This window comes from Pristiophorus japonicus, unplaced genomic scaffold (genome assembly GCF_044704955.1).
Source record: "Pristiophorus japonicus isolate sPriJap1 unplaced genomic scaffold, sPriJap1.hap1 HAP1_SCAFFOLD_740, whole genome shotgun sequence".
Classification (NCBI taxonomy): domain Eukaryota; kingdom Metazoa; phylum Chordata; class Chondrichthyes; family Pristiophoridae; genus Pristiophorus; species Pristiophorus japonicus.
The window spans coordinates 59,352-85,189 of NW_027254656.1; the positions used below are offsets into that span (position 1 = coordinate 59,352).

At 57.9% G+C, this 25,838-nt stretch overlaps 1 protein-coding gene across 1 annotated transcript in view; it reads right to left on the reverse strand.

Moving 5' to 3' along the window:
* Positions 1-25,838, reverse strand: part of LOC139256592 (uncharacterized) — a 129,460-nt gene that overhangs the window by 57,349 nt on the left and 46,273 nt on the right. Inside the window, exon 5 of the mRNA XM_070874263.1 lies at positions 25,625-25,804. Within this exon, the coding sequence (XP_070730364.1) occupies positions 25,625-25,804 (180 nt within the window). The remainder of the gene's footprint in view (positions 1-25,624; positions 25,805-25,838) is intronic.

Sequence of the window (25,838 nt, forward strand, 5' to 3'; positions counted from 1 at the left end):
CTATCTCTGTAACCTCCTCCAGCCCCTACACACCTCCCTATCTCTGTAAACTCCTCCAGACTCCACATACCTCGCGGTCTCAGTAACCACCTTCAGCACCTACACTCCTCCCTATCTCTGTTACTTCCTCCAGCCCTACTCCACTCCCTATCTCTGTACCCTCCTCCAGCCCCTACATCCCTCCCTATCTCTGGAACCTCCTCCAGCCCCGAAACCCCTCCCTATCTCTGTAAATTCCTCCAGCCCTACTCCCCTCCCATTCTCTGTAACCCCTCCAGCCCCTACTCCCCTCCCTATCTCTGTAACCTCCTCCAGCCCCTACACCCCTCCCGATCTTTGTTACCTCCTCCAGCCCCTACTCCCCTCCCTATCTCTGTAACCTCCTCCAGCCCCTACACCACTCCCTATCTCTGTAACCTCCTCCAGCTCCTACACTCCTCCCTATCTCTGTAACCTACTCCAGCCCCAACACCCCTCCCTATCTCTGTAACCTCCTCCATCCCCAACACACCTCCCTATCTCTGTAAACCCTCCAGCCCCAACACCCCTCCTTATCTCTGTAACCTCCTCCAGCCCCGACACATCTCCCCATCTCTGTAAACGCCTCCAGACCCTACACCCCTCCCTATCTTTGTTACCTCCTCCAGCCCCGACACCCCTCCCTATCTTTGTTACCTCCTCCAGCCCCTACTCCCCTCCCTATCTCTGTAAACCCTCCAGCCCCTACACCCCTCCCTATCTCTGTAACCTCCTCCAGCCCCTACACCCCTCCCTATCTTTGTTACCTCCTCCAGCCCCTACTCCCCGCCATATCTCTGTAACCTCCTCCAACCCCTACACCCCTCCCTATCTTTGTTACCTCCTCCAGCCAATACACACCTCCCTATCTCTGTAACCTCCTCCAGCCCCTACACCCCTCCCTATCTCTGTAACCTCCTCCAGCCCCTACACCCCTCCCTATCTCTGCAACCTCCTCCAGCCCCGACACCCTCCCTATCTCTGTAACCTCCTCCAGCCCCTACACCCCTCCCTATCTTTGTTACCTCCTCCAGCCCCTACACCCCTCCCTATCTTTGTTACCTCCTCCAGCCCCTACTCCCCTCCCTATCTCTGTAACCTCCTCCAGCCCCTACACCCCTCCCTATCTTTGTTACCTCCTCCAGCCCCTACTCCCCTCCCTATCTCTGTAACCTCCTCCAGCCCCTACACCCCTCCCTATCTCTGTAACCTCCACCAGACTCTACACCCCTCCATATCTCTGTAACCTCCTCCAGCCCCGACACACCTCCCTATCTCTTTAACCTCCTCCAGCCCCTACACCCCTCCCTATCTCTGTAATCCCCTCCAGCCTTTACACCCCTCCCTATCTCAGTAACCTCCTCCAGCCTCTACACCCCTCCGTATCTCTGTAAACTCCTCCAGCCCCTCACCCATCCGTATCTCTGTAACCCCTCCAGCCCCTACACCCCTCCCTATCTCTGTAACCTCCTCCAGCCTCCACACCCCTCCGTATCTCTGCAACCTCCTCCAGCCCTACTCCCCTCCCTATCTCTGTACCCGCCTCCAGCCACTACACCGCTCCCTATCTCTGTAACCTCCTCCAGCCCCTAAACCCCTCCCTATCTCTGTAACCTCCTCCAGCCCTTACACTCCTCCCTATCTGTGTAACCTCCTCCAGCCCTACTCCCCTCTCTATCTCTGTAACCTCCTCCAGCTCCTACATCCCTCACTATCTGTACACTCCTCCAGCCCCTCCACCCCTCACTATCTCTGTAACCTCCTCCATCCTCGACACCCCTCCGTATCTCTGTAACCTGCTCCAGCCCCGACACACCTCTCTATCTCTGTAACCTCCTCCAGCCCCTACACCCCTCCCTATCTCTGTAACCTCCTCCAGCCCCTACACCCCTCCCTATCTCTGTAACCTCCTCCAGCCCGACACCCCTCAATATATCTTTAACCTCCTCCAGCCCATACACCCCTCCCTATCTCTGTAATCCCCTCCAGCCCCGACACCCCTCCCTATCTCTGTAACCTCCTCCAGCCCCTACACCCCTCCCTATCTCTGTAACCTCCTCCAGCCCCTACACCCCTCTCAATCTCTGTAACCTTCTCCAGCCCCTACACCCCTCCCTATCTCTGTAACCTCCTCCAGCCCCTACACTCCTCCCTATCTCTGTAACCTCCTCCAGTCCCTACACCCCTCCCTATCTTTGTTACCTCCTCCAGCCCCTACACCCCTCCCTATCTTTGTTACCTCCTCCAGTCCCTACTCCCCTCCCTATCTCTGTAACCTCCTCCAGCCCCGACACTCCTCCCTATCTGTACACTCCTTAAGCCCCTCCACCCGTCCCTATCTATGTAAACTCCTCCAGCCCCTCCACCCCTCACTATCTCTGTAACCTCCTCCAGCCTCTACACCCCTCCGTATCTCTGTAACCTCCTCCAGCCCCGACACACCTCCCTATCTCAGTAACCTCCTCCAGCCCCTACACCCCTCCCTATCTCTGCAACCCCCTCCAGCCCCTACACCCCTCCCTATCTCTGTAACCTCCTCCAGCCCCGACACCCCTCCCTATCTCTGTAACCTCCTCCAGCCCTGACACCCTCCCTATCTCTATAATCTCCTCCAGCCCCGACACCCCTCCCTATCTCTGTAACCCCCTCCAGCCCCTACACCCCTCCCTATCTCTGTAACCTCCTCCAGCCCCGACATCCCTCCCTATCTCTGTAACCTCCTCCAGTCCCTACACCCCTCCCTATCTCTGTAACCTCCTCCAGACCCTACACCCCTCCCTATCTCTGTTATCTCCTCCAGCCCCTGCACCCCTCCCTATCTCTGTAACCTCCTCCAGCCCCTACACCCCTCCCTATCTCTGTAACCTCCTCCAGACCCTACACCCCTCCCTATCTCTGTGACCCCTCCAGCCCCTACACCCCTCCCTATCTCTGTAACCTCCTCCAGCCCCTACACCCCTCCCTATCTCTGTGACCCCTCCAGCCCCTACACCACTCCCTATCTTTGTTAGCTCCTCCAGCCCCTACACCCCTCCCTATCTCTGTAACCGCCACTAACCCCTACACCCCTCACTATCTCTGTAACCTCCTCGACCCCATAAACCCCTCCCTCTCTCTGTAACTTCCTCCAGCCCCTAAACCCCTCCCTATCTCTGTAACCTCCTACAGCCCCTACACCCCTCCCTATCTCTGTAACCTCCTCCAGCCCCTACACTCCTCCCCGTCTCTAAAACCCTCGAGACCAATGACTCCTCACTTTCTCTGTAACCTCCTCCAGCCCCTAAACCCCTCCCTATCTCTGGAACCTCCTCCAATCCCTACACTCCTCCCTATCTGTGTAACCTCCTCCAGCCCCTACACCCCTCCCTATCTTTGTTACCTCCCTATCTCTGTAACCTCCTCCAGCCCCTACACTCGTCCCTATCTCTGTAACCTCCTCCAGCCTCTACACCCCTCCGTATCTCTGTAACCTCCTCCAGCCCCTAAACCCCTCCCTATCTCTGTAAATTCCTCCAACCCTACTCCCCTCCCTATCTCTGTAACCTCCTCCAGCCCCTACACCCCTCCCTATCTTTGTTACCTCCTCCAGTACCTACACACCTCCCTATCTCTGTAACCTCCTCCAGCCCCTACACCCCTCCCTATCTCAGCAACCTCCTCCAGCCCCTACACCCCTCCCTATCTCTGTAACCTCCTCCAGCCCCGACACCCCTCCCTATCTCTGTAACCTCCTCCAGCCCCTACACCCCTCCCTATCTCAGCAACCTCCTCCAGCCCCTACACCCCTCCCTAACTGTGTAACCTCCTCCAGCCCCGACACTCCTCCCCGTCTCTAAAACCCTCGAGACTAAAGACTCCTCACTATCTCTGGAACCCCCTCGAGCCCATACACCCCTCTCGATCAATGTAACCTCCTCCAGCTCCGACACCCCTCCCTATCTCTGTAACCTCCTCCAGCCCCTACACCACTCCCTATCTCTGTAACCTCCTCCAGCCCCTACTCCCCTCCCTATCTCTGTAACCTCCTCCAGCCCCTACACCCCTCCCTATCTTTGTTACCTCCTCCAGCCCCTACACCCCTCCCTATCTCTGTAACCTCCTCCAGCCCCTACACCCCTCCCTATCTTTGTTACCTCCTCCAGCCCCTACACCCCTCCCTATCTCTGTAAACACTCCAGCCCCTACACCCCTCCCTATCTCTGTAACCTCCTCCAGCCCCTACACCCCTCCCTATCTCTGTAACCTCCTTCAGCCCCTACACCCCTCCCTATCTTTGTTAGCTCCTCCAGCCCCTACACCCCTCCCTATCTCTGTAACCACCTCCAGCCCCGACTCCCCTCCCTATCTCTAAATTCCTCCAGCCCTATTCCCCTCCCTATCTCTGTAACCTCCTCCAGCCCTTACACCCCTCCCTATCTCTGTTACCTCCTCCAGCCCCGACACCCCTCCCTATCTCTGTAACCTCCTCCAGCCACTACACCCCTCCCTATCTCTGTAACCCCTCCAGCCCCTACACCTCTCCCTATCTCTGTAACCTCCTCCAGCCCCTACACCCCTCCCTATCTCTGTAACCTCCTCCAGCCCCTACACCCTTCCCTATCTCTGTAACCCCCTCCAGCCCCTACACCTCTCCCTATCTCTGTAACCTCCTCCAGCCCCTACACCCCTCCCTATCTCTGTAACCCCCTCCAGCCCCTACACCCCTCACTATCTCTGTAACCCCCTCCAGTCCCTACCCCCTCCCTATCTCTGTAACCCCCTCCAGTCCCTACCCCCTCCCTATCTCTGTAACCCCCTCCAGCCCCTACACCCCTCCCTATCTCTGTAACCTCCTCCAGACCCTACACCCCTCCCTATCTCTGTAACCTCCTCCAGCCCGTACACCCCTCCCTATCTCTGTAACCCCCTCCAGCCCCTAAACCCCTCCCTATCTCTGTAACCTCCTCCAGACCCTACACCCTCCCTATCTCTGTAACCTCCTCCAGCCCATACACCCCTCCCTATCTCTGTAACCCCCTCCAGCCCCTAAACCCCTCCCTATCTCTGTAACCCCCTCCAGCCCCTAAACCCCTCCCTATCTCTGGAACCTCCTACAGCCCTACACACCTCCCTATCTTTGTTACCTCCTCCAGCCCCTACTCCTCTCCCTATCTCTGTAACCTCCTCCAACCCCTACACTCCTCCCTATCTTTGTTACCTCCTCCAGCCCCTACACCCCTCCCTATCTTTGTTACCTCCTCCAGCCCCTACTCCCCTCCCTATCTCTGTAACCTCCTCCAGCCCCTCCACCCGTCCCTATCTCTGTAACCTCCTCCAGCCTCTACACCCCTCCGTATCTCTGTAACCTCCTCCAGCCCCGACACACCTCCCTATCTCTGTAACCTCCTCCAGTCCCCACACCCCTCCCTATCTCGGTAACCTCCTCCAGCCCCTACACCCCTCCCTATCTCTGTAACTCCTCCAGCCTCTACACCCCTCCGTATCTCTGTAACCTCCTCCAGCCCCGACACACCTCCCTATCTCAGTAAACTCCTCCAGCCGTACTCCCCTCCCTATCTCTGCAACCTCCTCCAGCGCCGACACCCTCCCTATCTCTATAATCTCCTCCAGCCCCTCCACATTTCTGTAACCTCGTACACCCCTCCCTAACGCTGTAACATCCTCCTGCCCCTACACCCCTCCCTATCTTTGTTACCTCCTCCAGCCCCTACACCCCTCCCTATCTTTGTTACCTCCTCCAGCCCCTACACCCCTCCCTATCTCTGTAAACCCTCCAGCCCCTACACCCCTCCCTATCTCTGTAACCTCCTCCAGCCCCTACACCCCTCCCTATCTTTGTTAGCTCCTCCAGCCCCTACACCCCTCCCTATCTCTGTAACCTCCTCCAGCCCCTACACCCCTCCCTATCTTTGTTACCTCCTCCAGCCCCTACACCCCTCCCTATCTCTAAATTCCTCCAGCCCTACTCCCCTCCATTTCTTTGTTACCTCCTCCAGCCCCTACTCCCCTCCCTATCTCTGTAACCTCCTCCAGCCCCTACACCCCTCCCTATCTTTGTTACCTCTTCCAGCCCCTACACCCCTCCCTATCTCTGTAACCTCCTCCAGCCCCTACACACCTCCCTATCTTTGTTACCTCCTCCAGCCCCTACACCCCTCCCTATCTCTGTAAACCCTCCAGCCCCTACACCGCTCCCTATCTCTGTAACCTCCTCCAGCCCCTACACCCCTCCCTATCTTTGTTAGCTCCTCCAGCCCCTACACCCCTCCCTATCTCTGTAACCTCCTCCAGCCCCTACACCCCTCCCTATCTCTGTAATCTCCTCCAGCCCCTACACCCCTCCCTATCTTTGTTAGCTCCTCCAGCCCCTACTCCCCTCCCTATCTCTGTAACCTCCTCCAGCCCCTACACCCCTCCCTATCTTTGTTACCTCCTCCAGCCCCTACACCCCTCCCTATCTCTAAATTTCTCCAGCCCTACTCCCCTCCATATCTTTGTTACCTCCTCCAGCCCCTACTCCCCTCCCTATCTCTAAATACCTCCAGCCCTACTCCCGTCCATATCTTTCTTTCCTCCTCCATCCCCTACTCCCCTCCCTATCTCTGGAACCTCCTACAGCCCTACACACCTCCCTATCTTTGTTACCTCCTCCAGCCCCTACACCCCTCCCTATCTCTGTAACCTCCTCCAGCCCCGACACCCCTCCCTATCTCTGTAACCCCCTCCAGTCCCTACACCCCTCCCTATCTCTATAACCACCTCCAGACCCTACACCCTCCCTATCTCTGTTATCTCCTCCAGCCCCTGCACCCCTCCCTATCTCTGTTATCTCCTCCAACCCCTGCACCCTCCCTATCTGTGTAACCCCCTCCAGCCCCTACACCTCTCCCTATCTCTGTAACTTCCTCCAGCCCCGACACCCCTCCCTATCTCTGTAACCTCCTCCAGCCCCTACACTCCTCCCCGTCTCTAAAACCCTCGAGACCAAAGACTCCTCACTATCTCTGTAACCCCCTCGAGCCCATACACCCCTCCCTATCTCTGTAACCTCCTACAGCCCCTACACCCCTCCCTATCTCTGTAACCTCCTCCAGCCCCGACACCCCTCCCTATCTCTGTAACCCCCTGCAGCCCCTACACCCCTCCCTATCTTTGTTACCTCCTCCAGCCCCTACACTCCTCCCCGTCTGTAAAACCCTCGAGACCAAAGACCCCTCTCGATCAATGTAACCTCCTCCAGCCCCTACACCCCTCCCTATCTCTGTAACCTCCTACAGCCCCTACACCCCTCCCTATCTCTGTAACCTCCTCCAGCCCCGACACCCCTCCCTATCTTTGTTACCTCCTCCAGCCCCTACTCCCCTCCCTATCTCTGTAACCTCCTCCAGCCCCTCCACCCGTCCCTATCTCTGTAACCTCCTCCAGCCTCTACACCCCTCCGTATCTCTGTAACCTCCTCCAGCCCCGACACACCTCCCTATCTCTGTAACCCCCTCCAGCCCCGACACCCGTCCCTATCTCTGTAACCTCCTCCAGCCTCTACACCCCTCCGTATCTCTGTAACCTCCTCCAGCCCCGACACCCCTCCCTATCTCTGTAACCTCCTCCAGCCCCGACACCCCTCCCTATCTCTGTAACATCCTCCAGCCCCGACACCCCTCCCTATCTCTGCAACCTCCTCCAGCGCCGACACCCTCCCTATCTCTATAATCTCCTCCAGCCCCTCCACATTTCTGTAACCTCGTACACCCCTCCCTAACGCTGTAACATCCTCCTGCCCCTACACCCCTCCCTATCTCTGTAAATTCCTCCTGCCGCTACACCCCTCCCTATCTCTGTAACCTCCTCCAGCCCCTACACCCCTCCCTATCTCTGTAACCTCCTCCAGCCCCTACACCCCTCCCTATCTTTGTTACCTCCTCCAGCCGCTACACCCCTCCCTATCTCTGTAACCTCCTCCAGCCCCTACACCCCTCCCTATCTATGTTACCTCCTCCAGCCCCTACACCCCTCCCTATCTCTGTAAACTCCTCCAGCCCCTACACCCCTCCCTATCTCTGTAACCTCCTCCAGCCCCTACACCCCTCCCTATCTCTGTAACCTCCACCAGCCCCTACACACCTCCCTATCTCTGTAACCCCCTCCATCCCCTGCACCCATCCCTATCTCTGTAACCTCCTCCAGCCCCTACACCCCTCCCTATCTTTGTTACCTCCTCCAGCCCCTACACCCCTCCCTATCTCTAAATTCCTCCAGCCCTACTCCCCTCCATATCTTTGTTACCTCCTCCAGTCCCTACTCCCCTCCCTATCTCTGTAACCTCCTCCAGCCCCTAGACCCCTCCCTATCTTTGTTACCTACTCCAGCCCCTACACCCCTCCCTATCTCTGTAACCTCCTCCAGCCCCTACACCCCTCCCTATCTTTGTTACCTCCTCCAGCCCCTACACCCCTCCCTATCTCTGTAACCCCCTCCAGTCCCTACACCCCTCCCTATCTCTATAACCACCTCCAGACCCTGCACCCTCCCTATCTCTGTTATCTCCTCCAGCCCCTGCACCCCTCCCTATCTCTGTTATCTCCTCCAACCCCTGCACTCTCCCTATCTGTGTAACCCCCTCCAGCCCCTACACCTCTCCCTATCTCTGAAACCCCCTCCAGCCCCTACATTCCTCCCCGTCTCTAAAACCCTCGAGACCAAAGACTCCTCACTATCTCTGTAACCCCCTCGAGCCCATACACCCCTCTCGATCAATGTAACCTCCTCCAGCCCCTACATCCCTCCCTATCTCTGTAACCCCCTCCAGTCCCTACACCCCTCCCTATCTCTGTAAGCCCCTCCAGCCCCTACACCCCTCCCTATCTCTGTAACCTCCTCCAGCCCCGACACCCCTTCCTATCTCTGTAAACTCCTCCAGTCCCTAAACCCCTCCCTATCATTGTAAACTCATCCAGTCCCTAAACCCCTCCCTATCTCTGTACCTCCTCCAGCCCATACACACCTCCCTATCTCTGTAACCCCCTCGAGCCCATACACCGCTCTCGATCAATGTAACCTCCTCCAACCCCTACACTCCTCCCTATCTGTGTAACCCCCTGCAGCCCCTACTCCCCTCCCTATCTCAGTAACATCCTCCAGCCCCTACACTCGTCCCTATCTCTGTAACCTCCTCCAGCCTCGACACCCCTCCGTATCTCTGTAACCTCCTCCAGCCCCGACACACCTCCCTATCTCAGTAACCTCCTCCAGCCCCTACACCCCTCCCTATCTCTGCAACCTCCTCCAGCCCCGACACCCTCCCTATCTCTGTAACCTCCTCCAGCCCCTACACCCCTCCCTATCTCTGGAACCTCCTCCAGCCCCTACTCCCCTCCCTATCTCTGTAAACCCTCCAGCCCCTACATCCCTCCCTATCTCTGTAACCTCCTCCAGCCCCTACACCCCACCCTATCTCTGTAACCTCCTCCAGCCCCTACTCCCCTCCCTATCTCTGTAAACCCTCCAGCCCCTACACCCCTCCCTATCTCTGGCACCTCCTCCAGCCCCTACACCCCTCCCTATCTTTGTTACCTCCTCCAGCCCCTACACCCCTCCCTATCTCTAAATTCCTCCAGCCCTACTCCCCTCCCTATCTTTGTTACCTCCTCCAGCCCCTACTCCCCTCCCTATCTCTGTAACCTCCTCCAGCCCCTACACCCCTCCCTCTCTCTGTAACCTCCTCCCGCCCCTACACCCCTCGCTATCTCTGTAACCTCCTCCAGCCCCTACACCACTCCCTATCTCTTTAACCTCCTCCAGTCCCTACACCCCTCCGTATCTCGTTAACCTCCTCCCGCCCCTACACACCTCCCTATCTCTTTAACCTCCTCCAGTCCCTACTCCCCTCCCTATCTCTGTAACCTCCTCCAGCCCCTACACCCCTCCCGATCTTTGTTACCTCCTCCAGCCCCTACACCCCTCCCTATCTCTGTAACCTCCTCCAGCCCCTACACCCCTCCCTATCTCTGTAACCTCCTCCAGCCCCTACATCCCTCCCTATCTCTGTAACCTCCTCCAGCCCCTACACCCCTCCCTATCTCAGCAACCTCCTCCAGCCCCTACACCCCTCCCTAACTGTGTAACCTCCTCCAGCCCCGACACTCCTCCCCGTCTCTAAAATCCTCGAGACCAAAGACTCCTCACTATCTCTGGAACCCCCTCGAGCCCATACACCCCTCTCGATCAATGTAACCTCCTCCTGCTCCTACACCCCTCCCTATCTCTGTAACCTCCTCCAGCCCCTACACACCTCCCTATCTCTGTAACCTCCTACAGCCCCTACACCCCTCCCTATCTCTGTAACCCCCTCCAGCCCCTAAACCCCTCCCTATCTCTGGAACCTCCTACAGCCCTACACACCTCCCTATCTTTGTTACCTCCTCCAGCCCCTACACCCCTCCCTATCTCTGTAACCTCCTCCAACCCCTACACTCCTCCCTATCTGTGTAACCTCCTCCAGCCCCTACTCCCCTCCCTATCTCTGTAACCTCCTCCAGCCCCTACACCCCTCCCTATCTCTGTAACCTCCTCCAGCCCCTACACTCGTCCCTATCTCAGTAACCTCCTCCAGCCCCTACACCCCTCCCTATCTCTGCAACCTCCTCCAGCCGCGACACCCTCCCTATCTCTATAATCTCCTCCAGCCCCTCCACATTTCTGTAACCTCGTACACCCCTCCCTATCTCTGTAACATCCTCCAGCCCCTACACCCCTCCCTATATTTGTTACCTCCTCCAGCCCCTACACCCCTCCCTATCTCTGTAACCTCCTCCAGCCCCTACACCCCTCACTATCTTTGTTAGCTCCTCCAGCCCCTACTCCCCTCCCTATCTCTATAACCCCTCCAGCCCTTACACCACTCCCTATCTCTGTAACCTCCTCCAGCCCCTACTCCCCTCCCTATCTCTGTATCTCCTCCAGCCCCTACACCCCTCCCTATCTCTGTAACCCCCTCCAGCCCCTACTCCCCTCCCTATCTCCGTAACCTCCTCCAGCCCCTACACCCCTCCCTATCTCTGTAACCTCCTCCAGCCACGACACGCCTCCCTATCTCTGTAACCTCCTCCAGGCCCTCCACCCCTCCCTATCTCCGTAACCTCCTCCAGCCCCTACACCCCACCCTATCTCTGCAACCTCCTCCAGCCCTACTCCCCTCCCTATCTCTGTAACCTCCTCCAGCCCCCACACCCCTCCCTATCTCTGTAACCTCCTCCAGCCCCCACACCCCTCCCTATCTCTGTAACCTCCTCCAGCCCCGACACCCCTCCCTATCTCTGTAACCTCCTCCAACCTCTACACCCCTCCCTATCTCTGTAACCTCCTCCAGCCCGTAAACCCCTCCCTATCTGTGTAACCTCTTCCAGCCCCTACTCCCCTCCCTATCTCTAACATCCTCCAGCCCCTACACCCCTCCCTATCTCTGTAACCTCCTCCAGCCCCGAAACCCCTCCCTATCTGTGTAACCTCTTCCAGCCCCTACTCCCCTCCCTATCTCTGTAACATCCTCCAGCCCCTACACCCCTCCCTATCTTTGTTACCTCCTCCAGCCCCTACTCCCCTCCCTATCTCTGTAACCTCCTCCAGCCCCTCCACACCCCTCCGTATCTCTGTAACCTCCTCCAGCCCCTACTCCCCTCCCTATCTCTAAATTCCTCCAGCCCTACTCCCCTCCATATCTTTGTTACCTCCTCCAGCCCCTACTCCCCTCCCTATCTCTGTAACCTCCTCCAGCCCCTCCACCCCTCCCTATCTCTGTAACCTACTCCAGCCCCTACAACCCTCCCTATCTCTGTAACCTCCTCCAGCCCCTACATCCCTCCCTATCTCTGTAACCTCCTCCAGACCCTACACCCCTCCCTATCTCTGTAACCTACTCCAGCCCCTACACCCCTCCCTATCTCTGTAACCTCCTCCAGCCCCTACACCCCTCCCTATCTCTGTAACCTACTCCAGCCCCTACACCCCTCCCTATCTCTGTAACCTCCTCCAGCCCCTACACCCCTCCCTATCTCTGTAACCTCCTCCAGCCCCGACACCCTCCCTATCTCGATAATCTCCTCCAGCCACGACACCCCTCCCTATCACTGTAACCTCCTTCAGCCCCTACACACCTCCCTATCTCTGTAACCTCCTCCAGACCCTACACCCCTCCCTATCTCTGTAACCCCTCCAGCCCTACTCCCCTCCCTATCTCTGTAACCTCCTCCAGCCCCTACTCACCTCCCTATCTCTGTGACCCCTCCAGCCCCTACACCCCTCCCTATCTCTGTAACCTCCTCCAGCCCCTACACCCCGCCCTATCTTTGTAACCTCCTCCAGCCCCTACACCCCTCCCTATCTCTGTAACCTCCTCCAGCCCCTACACCCCTCCCTATCTTTGTTAACTCCTCCAGCCCCTACACCCCTCCCTATCTCTGTAACCTCCTCCAGCCCCTACACCCCTCCCTATCTCTGTAACCCCCTCCAGCCCCTACACCCCTCCCTATCTCTGTAACCTCCTCCAGCCCCTACACCCCTCCCTATCTCTGTAACCTCCTCCAGCCCCTACACCCCTCCCTATCTTTGTTAACTCCTCCAGCCCCTACACCCCTCCCTATCTCTGTAACCTCCTCCAGCCCCTACACCCCTCCCTATCTCTGTAACCCCCTCCAGTCCCTAAACCCCTCCCTATCTCTGTAAACTCCTCCAGCCCCTAAACCCCTCCCTATCTCTGTAAACTCCTCCAGTCCCTACACCCCTCCCTATCTCTGTAACCACCTCCAGTCCCTACACCCCTCCCTATCTCTGTAACCCCCTCCAGTCCCTACACCCCTCCCTATCTCTGTAACCTCCTCCAGCCCCGACACCCCTCCCTATCTCTGTAACCTCCTCCAGTCCCTAAAACACTCCCTATCTCTGAAACCTCCTCCAGCCCCTACACTCCTCCCTATCTCTGTAACCTCCTCCAGTCTATACACCCCTCCCTATCTCTGTAACCTCCTCCAGTCCCTACACCCCTCCCTATCTCTGTAACCTCCTCCAGTCCCTCAACCCCTCCCTATCTCTGTAACCTCCTCCAGTCCCTAAACCCCTCCCTATCTCTGTAACCTCCTCCAGTCCCTACACCCCTCCCTATCTCTGTAACCTCCTCCAGCCCCTACACCCCTCCCTATCTCTGTAACCTCCTCCAGCCCCTACACCCCTCCCTATCTCTGTAACCTCCTCCAGTCCCTAAACCCCTCCCTATCTCTGTAACCTCCTCCAGTCTCTACACCCCTCCCTATCTCAGCAACCTCCTCCAGCCCCTACACCCCTCCCTAACTGTATAACCTCCTCCAGCCCCTACACTCATCCCCGTCTCTAAAACCCTCGAGACCAAAGACTCCTCACTATCTCTGTAACCCCCTCGAGCCCATACACCCCTCCCTATCTCTGTAACCTCCTCCAGCCCCAACACATTTCTGTAACCTCGTACACCCCTCCCTAACGCTGTCACATCCTCCAGCCCCTACACCCCTCCCTATCTCTGTAAACCCTCAAGCCCCTACACCCCTCCCTATCTCTGTAACCTCCTCCAGCCCCTACACCCCTCCCTATCTCTGTAACCTCCTCCAGCCCCTACACCACTCCCTATCTTTGTTACCTCCTCCAGCCCCTACACCCCTCCCTATCTCTAAATTCCTCCAGCCCTACTCCCCTCCCTATCTTTGTTACCTCCTCCAGCCCCTACTCCCCTCCCTATCTCTGTAACCTCCTCCAGCCCCTACACCCCTCCCGATCTTTGTTACCTCCTCCAGCCACTACACACCTCCCTATCTCTGTAACCTCCTCCAGCCCCTACACCCCTCCCTATCTCTGTAACCTCCTCCAGCCCCTACGCCCCTCGCTATCTCTGTAACCTCCTCCAGCCCCTACACCCCTCCCGATCTCTGTAACCCCCTCCAGCCCCTAAACCTCTTCCTATCTCTGGAACCTCCTACAGCCCGACACACCTCCCTATCTTTGTTACCTCCTCCAGCCCCTACTCCCCTCCCTATCTCTGTAACCTCCTCCAGCCCATACACCCCTCCCTATCTCTTTAACCTCCTCCAGCCCCCACACCCCTCCCTATCTCTGTAACCTCCTCCAGCCCCTGCACTCCTCCATATCTGTGTAACCTCCTCCAGACCCTACACCCCTCCCACGCTCTGTAACCTCCTCCAGGCCCTCCACCCCTCCCTATCTCTGTAACCTCCTCCAGCCCCCACAACCCTCCCTATCTCTGTAACCTCCTCCAGCCCCTACACCACTCCCCATCTCTGTAACCTCCTCTAGCCCCGACACCCCTCCCTATCTCTGTAACCTCCTCCAGCCCCTACACTCCTCCCTATCTCTGTAACCTCCTCCAGCCCCTACACCCCTCCCTATCTCTGTAACCTCCTCCAGCCACTACACCCCTCCCTATCTCTAAATTCCTCCAGCCCTACTCCCCTCCATATCTTTGTTACCTCCTCCAGCCCCTACTCCCCTCCCTATCTCTGTAACCTCCTCCAGCCCCTACACCCCTCCCTATCTTTGTTACCTCCTCCAGCCCCTACACCCCTCCCTATCTCTGTAACCTCCTCCAGCCCCTATACCCCTCCCTATCTTTGTTACCTCCTCCAGCCCCTACACCCCTCCCTATCTCTGTAAACCCTCCAGCCCCTACACCCCTCCCTATCTCTGTAACCTCCTCCAGCCCCTACACCCCTCCCTATCTTTGTTACCTCCTCCAGCCCCTACACCCCTCCCTATCTCTAAATTCCTCCAGCCCTACTCCCCTCCATATCTTTGTTACCTCCTCCAGCCCCTACTCCCCTCCCTATCTCTGTAACCTCCTCCAGCCCCTCCACCCCTCCCTATCTCTGTAACCTACTCCAGCCCCTACAACCCTCCCTATCTCTGTAACCTCCTCCAGCCCCTACATTGCTACCTATCTCTGTAACCTCCTCCAGACCCTACACCCCTCCCTATCTCTGTAACCTACTCCAGCCCCTACACCCCTCCCTATCTCTGTAACCTCCTCCAGCCCCTACACCCCTCCCTATCTCTGTAACCTCCTGCAGCCCCGACACCCCTGCCTATGTCTGAAAACACCTCCAGCCCCGACACCCCTCCCTATCTATGTACCTCCTCCAGCCCCTACACCCCTCCCTATCTCTGTAACCTCCTCCAGCCCCGACACCCTCCCTATCTCGATAATCTCCTCCAGCCCCGACACCCCTCCCTATCACTGTAACCTCCTTCAGCCCCTACACACCTCCCTATCTCTGTAACCTCCTCCAGACCCTACACCCCTCCCTATCTCTGTAACCTCCTCCAGCCCCTACACCCCTCCCTAACTGTATAACCTCCTCCAGCCCCTACACTCATCCCCGTCTCTAAAACCCTCGAGACCAAAGACTCCTCCCTATCTCTGTAACCTCCTCCAGCCCCAACACATTTCTGTAACCTCGTACACCCCTCCCTAACGCTGTCACATCCTCCAGCCCCTACACCCCTCCCTATCTCTGTAAACCCTCAAGCCCCTACACCCCTCCCTATCTCTGTAACCTTCTCCAGCCCCTGCACCCCTCCCTATCTCTGTAAACCCTCAAGCCCCTACACCCCTCCCTATCTCTGTAACCTCCTCCAGCCCCTACACCCCTCCCTATCTCTGTAACCTCCTCCAGCCCCTACACCACTCCCTATCTTTGTTACCTCCTCCAGCCCCTACACCCCTCCCTATCTCTAAATTCCTCCAGCCCTACTCCCCTCCCTATCTTTGTTACCTCCTCCAGCCCCTACTCCCCTCCCTATCTCTGTAACCTCCTCCAGCCCCTACACCCCTCCCGGTCTTTGTTACCTCCTCCAGCCACTACACACCTCCCTATCTCTGTAACCTCCTCCCGCCCCTACACCCCTCCCTATCTCTGTAACCTCCTCCAGCCCCTACACCCCTCGCTATCTCTGTAACCTCCTCCAGCCCCTACACCCCTCCCGATCTCTGTAACCCCCTCCAGCCCCTAAACCTCTTCCTATCTCTGGAACCTCCTACAGCCCGACACACCTCCCTATCTTTGTTACCTCCTCCAGCCCCTACTCCCCTCCCACGCTCTGTAACCTCCTCCAGGCCCTCCACCCCTCCCTATCTCTGTAACCTCCTCCAGCCCCCACAACCCTCCCTATCTCTGTAACCTCCTCCAGCCCCTACACCACTCCCTATCTCTGTAACCTCCTCTAGCCCCTACACCCCTCCCTATCTCTGTAACCTCCTCCAGCCACTACACTCCTCCCTATCTCTGTAACCTCCTCCAGCCCCTACACCCCTCCCTATCTCTGTAACCTCCTCCAGCCACTACACCCCTCCCTATCTCTAAATTCCTCCAGCCCTACTCGCCTCCATATCTTTGTTACCTCCTCCAGCCCCTACTCCCCTCCCTATCTCTGTAACCTCCTCCAGCCCCTACACCCCTCCCTATCTTTGTTACCTCCTCCAGCCCCTACACCCCTCCCTATCTCTGTAACCTCCTCCAGCCCCTATACCCCTCCCTATCTTTGTTACCTCCTCCAGCCCCTACACCCCTCCCTATCTCTGTAAACCCTCCAGCCCCTGCACCCCTCCCTATCTCTGTAACCTCCTCCAGCCCCTACACCCCTCCCTATCTTTGTTACCTCCTCCAGCCCCTACACCCCTCCCTATCTCTAAATTCCTCCAGCCCTACTCCCCTCCATATCTTTGTTACCTCCTCCAGCCCCTACACCCCTCCCTATCTCTGTAACCTCCTCCAGCCCCTACACCCCTCCCTATCTCTGTAATCTCCTGCAGCCCCGACACCCCTGCCTATGTCTCAAAACACCTCCAGCCCCTACACCCCTCCCTATCTATGTACCTCCTCCAGCCCCTACACCCCTCCCTATCTCTGTAACCTCCTCCAGCCCCGACTACCCTCCCTATCTCTGTAACCCCTCCAGCCCTACTCCCCTCCCTATCTCTGTAACCTCCTCCAGCCCCTACACCCCTCCCTATCTCTGTAACCTCCTCCAGCCCCTACACCCCTCCCTATCTCTGTAACCCCCTCCAGTCCCTAAACCCCTCCCTATCTCTGTAAACTCCTCCAGTCCCTAAACCCCTCCCTATCTCTGTAAACTCCTCCAGCCCCTACACCCCTCCCTATCTTTGTTACCTCCTCCAGCCCCTACTCCCCTCCCTATCTCTGTAACCTCCTCCAGCCCCTGCACTCCTCCATATCTGTGTAACCTCCTCCAGACCCTACACCTCTCCCTATCTCTGTAACCTCCTCCAGCCCATACACCCCTCCCTATCTCTTTAACCTCCTCCAGCCCCCACACCCCTCCCTATCTCTGTAACCTCCTCCAGCCCCTGCACTCCTCCATATCTGTGTAACCTCCTCCAGACCCTACACCCCTCCCTATCTCTGTAACCTCCTCCAGACCTACACACGCTTCCTATCTCTGTAACCTCCTCCAGCCCCTACACCCCTCCCTATCTCTGTAATCTCCTCCAGCCCTACAACCCTCAATATCTCTGTAACCCCCTCCAGCCCCTACACCCCTCCCTATCTCTGTAACCTTCTCCAGCCCTGACACCCCTCCCTATCTCTGTAACCTCCTCCAGCCCCGACACCCCTCCCTATCTCTGTAACCTCCTCCAGCCCCCTATACCCCTCCCGATCTCTGTAACCCCCTCCAGCCCCTTATACCCCTCCCGATCTCTGTAACCCCCTCCAGCCCCTACACCCCACCCTATCTCTGTAACCTCCTCCAGCCCCTACACCCCTCCCTATCTCTGTAACCTCCTCCAGCCCCCTATACCCCTCCCGATCTCTGTAACCCCCTCCAGCCCCTACACCCCTCCCTATCTCTGTAACCTCCTCCAGCCCCGACACCCCTCCCTATCTCTGTAACCTCCTCCAGCCCCCTATACCCCTCCCGATCTCTGTAACCCCCTCCAGCCCCTACACCCCTCCCTATCTCTGTAAACTCCTCCAGCCCCTACACCCCTCCCTATCTCTGTAACCCCTCCAGTCCCTACACCCCTCCCTATCTCTGTAACCCCCTCCAGCCCCTACACCCCTCCCTATCTCTGTAACCCCCTCCAGCCCCTACACCCCTCCCTATCTCCGTAACCCCCTCCAGCCCCTACACCCCTCCCTATCTCTGTAAACTCCTCCAGCCCCTACACCCCTCCCTATCTCTGTAACCCCTCCAGTCCCTACACCCCTCCCTATCTCTGTAACCCCTCCAGTCCCTACACCCCTCCCTATCTCTGTAACCCCCTCCAGCCCCTACACCCCTCCCTATCTCTGTAACCTCTTCCAGCCCCTACACCCCTCCCTATCTCTGTAACCCCCTCCAGCCCCTACACCCCTCCTTATCTCTTTAACCTCTTCCAGCCCCTACACCCCTCCCTATCTCTTTAACCTCTTCCAGCCCCTACACCCCTCCCTATCTCTGTAACCTCCTCCAGCCCCTACACCCCTCCCTATCTCTGTAACCCCCTCCAGCCCCTACACCCCTCCCTATCTCTGTAACCTCCTCCAGCCCCTACACCCCTCCCTATCTCTGTAACCTCCTCCAGCCCCTACACCCCTCCTTATCTCTTCAACCTCTTCCAGCCCCTACACCCCTCCCTATCTCTGTAACCTCCTCCAGCCCCTACACCCCTCCCTATCTCTGTAACCTCCTCCAGCCGCTACGCCCCTCCCTATCTCTGTAACCTCCTCCAGCCCCTACATCCCTCCCTATCTCTGTAGCCTCCTCCAGACCCTACACCCCTCCCTATCTCTGTAACCTCCTCCAGCCCCGACACCCTCCCTATCTCGATAATCTCCTCCAGCCCCCTACACCCCTCCCTATCACTGTAACCTCCTTCAGCCCCTACACACCTCCCTATCTCTGTAACCTCCTCCAGACCCTACACCCCTCCCTATCTCTGTAACCTACTCCAGCCCTACTCCCCTCCCAATCTCTGTAACCTCCTCCAGCCCCTACTACCCTCCCTATCTCTGTAACCCCTCCAGCCCTACTCCCCTCCCTATCTCTGTAACCTCCTCCAGCCCCTACTCACCTCCCTATCTCTGTGACCCCTCCAGCCCCGACACCCCTCCCTATCTCTGTAACCCCCTCCAGCCCCTACATCCCTCCCTATCTCAGTAACCTCCTCCAGCCCCTACACCCCTCCCTATCTCTGTAACCCCCTCCAGTCCCTAAACCCCTCCCTATCTCTGTAAACTCCTCCAGTCCCTAAACCCCTCCCGATCTCTGTAACCCCCTCCAGCCTCTAAACCTCTTCCTAACTCTGGAACCTCCTACAGCCCGACACACCTCCCTATCTTTGTTACCTCCTCCAGCCCCTACTCCCCTCCCTATCTCTGTAACCTCCTCCAGACCCTACACCTCTCCCTATCTCTGTAACCTCCTCCAGCCCATACACCCCTCCCTATCTCTTTAACCTCCTCCAGCCCCCACACCCCTCCCTATCTCTTTAACCTCCTCCACACCCTACACCCTCCCACGCTCTGTAACCTCCTCCAGGCCCTCCACCCCTCCCTATCTCTGTAACCTCTTCCAGCCCCTACACTCCTCCCTATCTCTGCAACCTCCTCCAGCCCCTACACCCCTCCCGATCTCTGTAACCCCCTCCAGCCCCTAAACCTCTCCCTATCTCTGGAACCTCCTACAGCCCGACACACCTCCCTATCTTTGTTACCTCCTCCAGCCCCTACTCCCCTCCCTATCTCTGTAACCTCCTCCAGCCCCTGCACTCCTCCATATCTGTGTAACCTCCTCCAGACCCTACACCTCTCCCTATCTTTGTAACCTCCTCCAGCCCATACACCCCTCCCTATCTCTTTAACCTCCTCCAGCCCCCACACCCCTCCCTATCTCTGTAACCTCCTCCAGCCCCTGCACTCCTCCATATCTGTGTAACCTCCTCCAGACCCTACACCCCTCCCACGCTCTGTAACCTCCTCCAGGCCCTCCACCCCTCCCTATCTCTGTAACCTCCTCCAGCCCCTACACTCCTCCCTATCTCTGCAACCTCCTCCAGCCCCTACACTCCTCCCTATCTCTGCAACCTCCTCCAGCCCCTACACCCCTCCCTATCTCTGTAACCTCCTCCAGCCCCTACACCTCTCCCTATCTCTGTAATCTCCTCCAGCCCTACAACCCTCAATATCTCTGTAACCCCCTCCAGCCCCTCCACCCCTCCCTATCTCTGTAACCTCCTCCAGCCCCGACACCCCTCCCTATCTCTGTAACCGCCTCCAGACCTACACACGCTCCCTATCTCTGTAACCTCCTCCAGCCCCTACACCCCTCCCTATCTCTGTAAGCTCCTCCAGCCCCTACATCCCTCCCTATCTCTGTAACCTCCTCCAGCCCCAACACCCCTCCCTATCTCTGTAACCTCCTCCAGCCCCTACACTCCTCCCTATCTCTGCAACCTCCTCCAGCCCCTACACCCCTCCCTATCTCTGTAACCTCCTCCAGCCCCGACACCCCTCCCTATCTCTGTAACCGCCTCCAGACCTACACACGCTCCCTATCTCTGTAACCTCCTCCAGCCCCTACACCCCTCCCTATCTCTGTAACCTCCTCCAGCCCCTACACCCCTCCCTATCTCTGTAAGCTCCTCCAGCCCCCTACACCCCTCCCTATTTCTGTAACCTTCTCCAGCCCTGACACCCCTCCCTATCTCTGTAACCTCCTCCAGCCCCGACACCCCTCCCTATCTCTGTAACCTCCTCCAGCCCCCTATACCCCTCCCTATCTCTGTAACCTCCTCCAGCCCCGACACCCCTCCCTATCTCTGTAACCTCCTCCAGCCGCTACGCCCCTCCCTATCTCTGTAACCCCTCCAGCCCCTACACCCCTCCCTATTTCTGTAACCCCCTCCAGCCCCTACACCCCTCCCTATCTCTGTAACCCCCTCCAGCCCCTACACACCTCCCTATCTCTGTAACCTCCTCCAGCCCCTACACCCCTCCCTATCTTTGTTAACTCCTCCAGTCCCTACACCCCTCCCTATCTCTGTAACCTCCTCCAGCCCCGACACCCCTCCCTATCTCTGTAACCTCCTCCAGCCCCGACACCCCTCCCTATCTCTGTAACCTCCTCCAGCCCCGACACCCCTCCCTATCTCTGTAACCTCCTCCAGTCTCTACACCCCTCCCTATCTCTGTAACCTCCTCCAGCCCCTACACTCCTCCCTATCTCTGTAACCTCCTCCAGTCTCTACACCCCTCCCTATCTCTGTAACCTCCTCCAGTCCCTCAACCCCTCCCTATCTCTGTAACCTCCTCCAGTCCCTAAACCCCTCCCTATCTCTGTAACCTCCTCCAGCCCCGACACCCTCCCTATCTTGATAATCTCCTCCAGCCCCGACACCCCTCCCTATCTCTGTAACCCCTCCAGCCCTACTCCCCTCCCTATCTCTGTAACCTCCTCCAGTCCCTACACCCCTCCCTATCTCTGTAACCTCCTCCAGTCCCTACACCCCTCCCTATCTCTGTAACCTCCTCCAGTCCCTACACCCCTCCCTATCTCTGTAACCTCCTCCAGCCCCTACACCCCTCCCTATCTCTGTAACCTCCTCCAGCCCCTACACCCCTCCCTATCTTTGTTAGCTCCTCCAGCCCCTACACCCCTCCCTATCTCTGTAACCTCCTCCAGTCACTGCACCCCTCCCTATCACTGTAAACTCCTCCAGCCCCTACACCCCTCCCTATCACTGTAACCTCCTCCAGCCCCTACACCCCTCCCTATCTCTGTAACCTCCTCCAGCCCCTACACCCCTCCCTATCTCTGTAACCTCCTCCAGTCCCTAAACCCCTCCCTATCTCTGTAACCTCCTCCAGCCCCTACACCCCTCCCTAACTGTATAACCTCCTCCAGCCCCTACACTCATCCCCGTCTCTAAAACCCTCGAGACCAAAGACTCCTCACTATCTCTGTAACCCCCTCGAGCCCATACACCCCTCTCGATCAATGAAACCTCCTCCAGCTCCTACACCCCTCACTATCTCTGTAACCTCCTACAGCCCCGACACCCCTCCCTATCTCTGTAACCTCCTCCAGCCCCTACACCCCTCCCTATCTCTGTAACCCCCTCCAGCCCCTAAACCCCTCCCTCTCTCTGGAACCTCCTACAGCCCTACACACCTCCCTATCTCTGTAACCTCCTCCAACACCTACACTCCTCCCTATCTGAGTAACCTCCTCCAGCCCCTGCTCCCCTCCCTATCTCGGTAACCTCCTCCAGCCTCTACACCCCTCCGTATCTCTGTAACCTCCTCCAGCCCCGACACACCTCCCTATCTCAGTAACCTCCTCCAGCCCCTACACCCCTCCCTATCTCTGTAACCCCCTCCAGCCCCTACACCCCTCCCTATCTCTGTAACCCCCTCCAGCCCCCTACACCCCTCCCTATCTCTGTAACCTCCTCCAGCCCCTACACCCCTCCCTATCTCTGTAACCTCCTCCAGCCCCTACACCACTCCCTATCTTTGTTACCTCCTCCAGCCCCTACACCCCTCCCTATCTCTAAATTCCTTTAGCCCTACTCCCCTCCCTATCTTTGTTACCTCCTCCAGCCCCTACTCCCCTCCCTATCTCTGTAACCTCCTCCAGCCCCTACACCCCTCCCTATCTTTGTTACCTCCTCCAGCCACTACACACCTCCCTATCTCTGTAACCTCCTCCAGCCCCTACACCCCTCCCTATCTCTGTAACCTCCTCCAGCCCCTACACCCCTCACTATCTCTGTAACCTCCTCCAGCCCCTACACCCCTCCCTATCTCTGTAACCCCCTCCAGCCCCTAAACCTCTCCCTATCTCTGGAACCTCCTACAGCCCTACACACCTCCCTATCTTTGTTACCTCCTCCAGCCCCTACTCCCCTCCCTATCTCTGTAACCTCCTCCAGCCCCCACACCCCTCCCTATCTCTGTAACCTCCTCCAGCCCCGACACCCCTCCCTATCTCTGTAACCTCCTCCAGCCCCTACACCCCTCCCTATCTCTGTAACCTCCTCCAGCCCCTACACCCCTCCCTATCTCTGTAACCTCCTCCAGCCCCTACACCCCTCGCTATCTCTGTAACCTCCTCCAGCCCCGACACCCCTCCCTATCTCTGTAACCTCCTCCAGCCCCTACACCCCTCCCTATCTCTGTAACCTCCTCCAGCCCCGACACCCCTCCCTATCTCTGTAACCTCCTCCAGCCCCTACACCCCTCCCTATCTCTGTAACCTCCTCCAGCCCCTACACCCCTCCCTATCTCTGTAACCTCCTCCAGCCCATACACCCCTCCCTATCTCTGTAACCTTCTCCAGCCCCTGCACCCCTCCCTATCTCTGTAACCCCCTCCAGCCCCTACACCCCTCAATATCTCTGTAACCGCCTCCAGACCAACACCCCTCCCATCTCTATAACCTCCTCCAGCCCTTACACCCCTCCCTATCTCTGTAATCGCCTCCAGCCCCTACAACCCTCCCTCTCTCTGTAACCTCCTCCAGCCCCTACACTCCTCCCTATCTCTGCAACCTCCTCCAGCCCCTACACCCCTCCCTATCTCTGTAACCTCCTCCAGCTCCTACACCCCTCCCTATCTCTGTAACCTCCTCCAGCTCTACACCCCTCCCTATCTCTGCAACCTCCTCCAGCCCCTACACCCCTCCCTATCTCTGTAACCTCCTCCAGCCCCTACACTCCTCCCTATCTCTGCAACCTCCTCCAGCCCCTACACCCCTCCCTATCTCTGTAACCTCCTCCAGCCCCTACACCCCTCCCTCTCTCTGTAACCGCCTCCAGACCAACACCCCTCCCATCTCTGTAACCTCCTCCAGACGTACACCACTCCCTATCTCTGTAACCTCCTCCAGCTCCTACACCCCTCCCTATCTCTGTAAGCCCCTCCAGCCCCTACGCCACTCCCTATCTCTGTAACCTCCTCCAGCCCCTACACCCCTCCCTATCTCTGTAACCTCCTCCAGCCCCTACACCCCTCCCTATCTCTGTAACCTCCTCCAGCCCCGACACCCCTCCCTATCTCTGTAACCCCTCCAGCCCCTACACCCCTCCCTATCTCTGTAAGCTCCTCCAGCCCCTACATCCCTCCCTATCTCTGTAACCCCCTCCAGCCCTAACACCCCTCCTTATCTCTGTAACCTCCTCCAGCCCCCACACCCCTCCCTATCTCTGTCACCTCCTCCAGCCCCTACACCCCTCCCTATCTCTGTAACCTCCTCCAGACGTACACTACTCCCTATCTCTGCAACCTCTTCCAGCCCATACACCCCTCCCTATCTCTGTAATCTCCTCCAGCCGCTACGCCCCTCCCTATCTCTGTAATCTCCTCCAGCCCCTACACCCCTCCCTATCTCTGTAACCCCCTCCAGCCCATACACCCCTCCCTATCTCTGAAACCTCCTCCAGCCCTACACCCCTCCCTATCTCTGTAACCTCCTCCAGCCCCTACACCCCTCCCTATCTCTGTAACCTCCTCCAGCCCCTACACCCCTCCCTATCTCTGTAACCTCCTCCAGACCAACACCCCTCCCATCTCTATAACCTCCTCCAGCCCTTACACCCCTCCCTATCTCTGTAATCGCCTCCAGCCCCTACACCCCTCCCTCTCTCTGTAACCTCCTCCAGCCCCTACACCCCTCCCTATCTCTGTAACCTCCTCCAGCCCCTACACCCCTCCCTATCTCTGTAACCTCCTCCAGCCCCTACACCCCTCCCTATCTCTGTAACCTCCTCCAGCCCCTACACCCCTCCCTATCTCTGTAACCTCCTCCAGCCCCCTACACCCCTCCCTATCTCTGTAACCTCCTCCAGCCCCTACACCCCTCCCTATCTCTGTAACCTCCTCCAGCTCTACACCCCTCCCTATCTCTGCAACCTCCTCCAGCCCCTACACCCCTCCCTGTCTCTGTAACCTCCTCCAGCCCCTACACTCCTCCCTATCTCTGCAACCTCCTCCAGCCCCTACACCCCTCCCTATCTCTGTAACCTCCTCCAGCCCCCTACACCCCTCCCTATCTCTGTAACCTCCTCCAGCCCCTACACCCCTCCCTATCTCTGTAACCTCCTCCAGCTCCTACACCCCTCCCTATCTCTGTAACCTCCTCCAGCTCTACACCCCTCCCTATCTCTGCAACCTCCTCCAGCCCCTACACCCCTCCCTGTCTCTGTAACCTCCTCCAGCCCCTACACCCCTCCCTATCTCTGTAACCTCCTCCAGCCCCCTACACCCCTCCCTATCTCTGTAACCTCCTCCAGCCCCTACACCCCTCCCTATCTCTGTAACCTCCTCCAGCTCCTACACCCCTCCCTATCTCTGTAACCCCCTCCAGCCCCACAACCCCCCCCGAGATGTCTGCACTCCTCTAATTCTGCCCTCCTGACCACCCCTGATTATAATCGCTCCACCATCGCTGGCCGTGCCTTCTGTTGCCTGGGGCCCCAAGCTCTGGAACTCCCTCCCTGAACCTCTCCACCTCTCGGCCATCCCCGGACCCCTTTGACCGACCGTATGACCCTCTCCCCCTCTCCCTCTCTCACCTCTTCCACTTGGGCCTGGGTCTGCTGCAGCCGCCTGTTGCTGGTGGTGTTTGGAGGTGGTGGTGGGGGGCCGGTGGGATTGGCTCCCGGGGCCCCTCCTTGGCCATCGGGGGCTCCTGGTGCAGGGGCTCCTGGTGCAGGGGCAGACCTGTGGACAGAGAGAGAGAGAGAGGTGACAGACTGAGAGAGGGGAGAGAGAGAGAGAGAGGGAGAG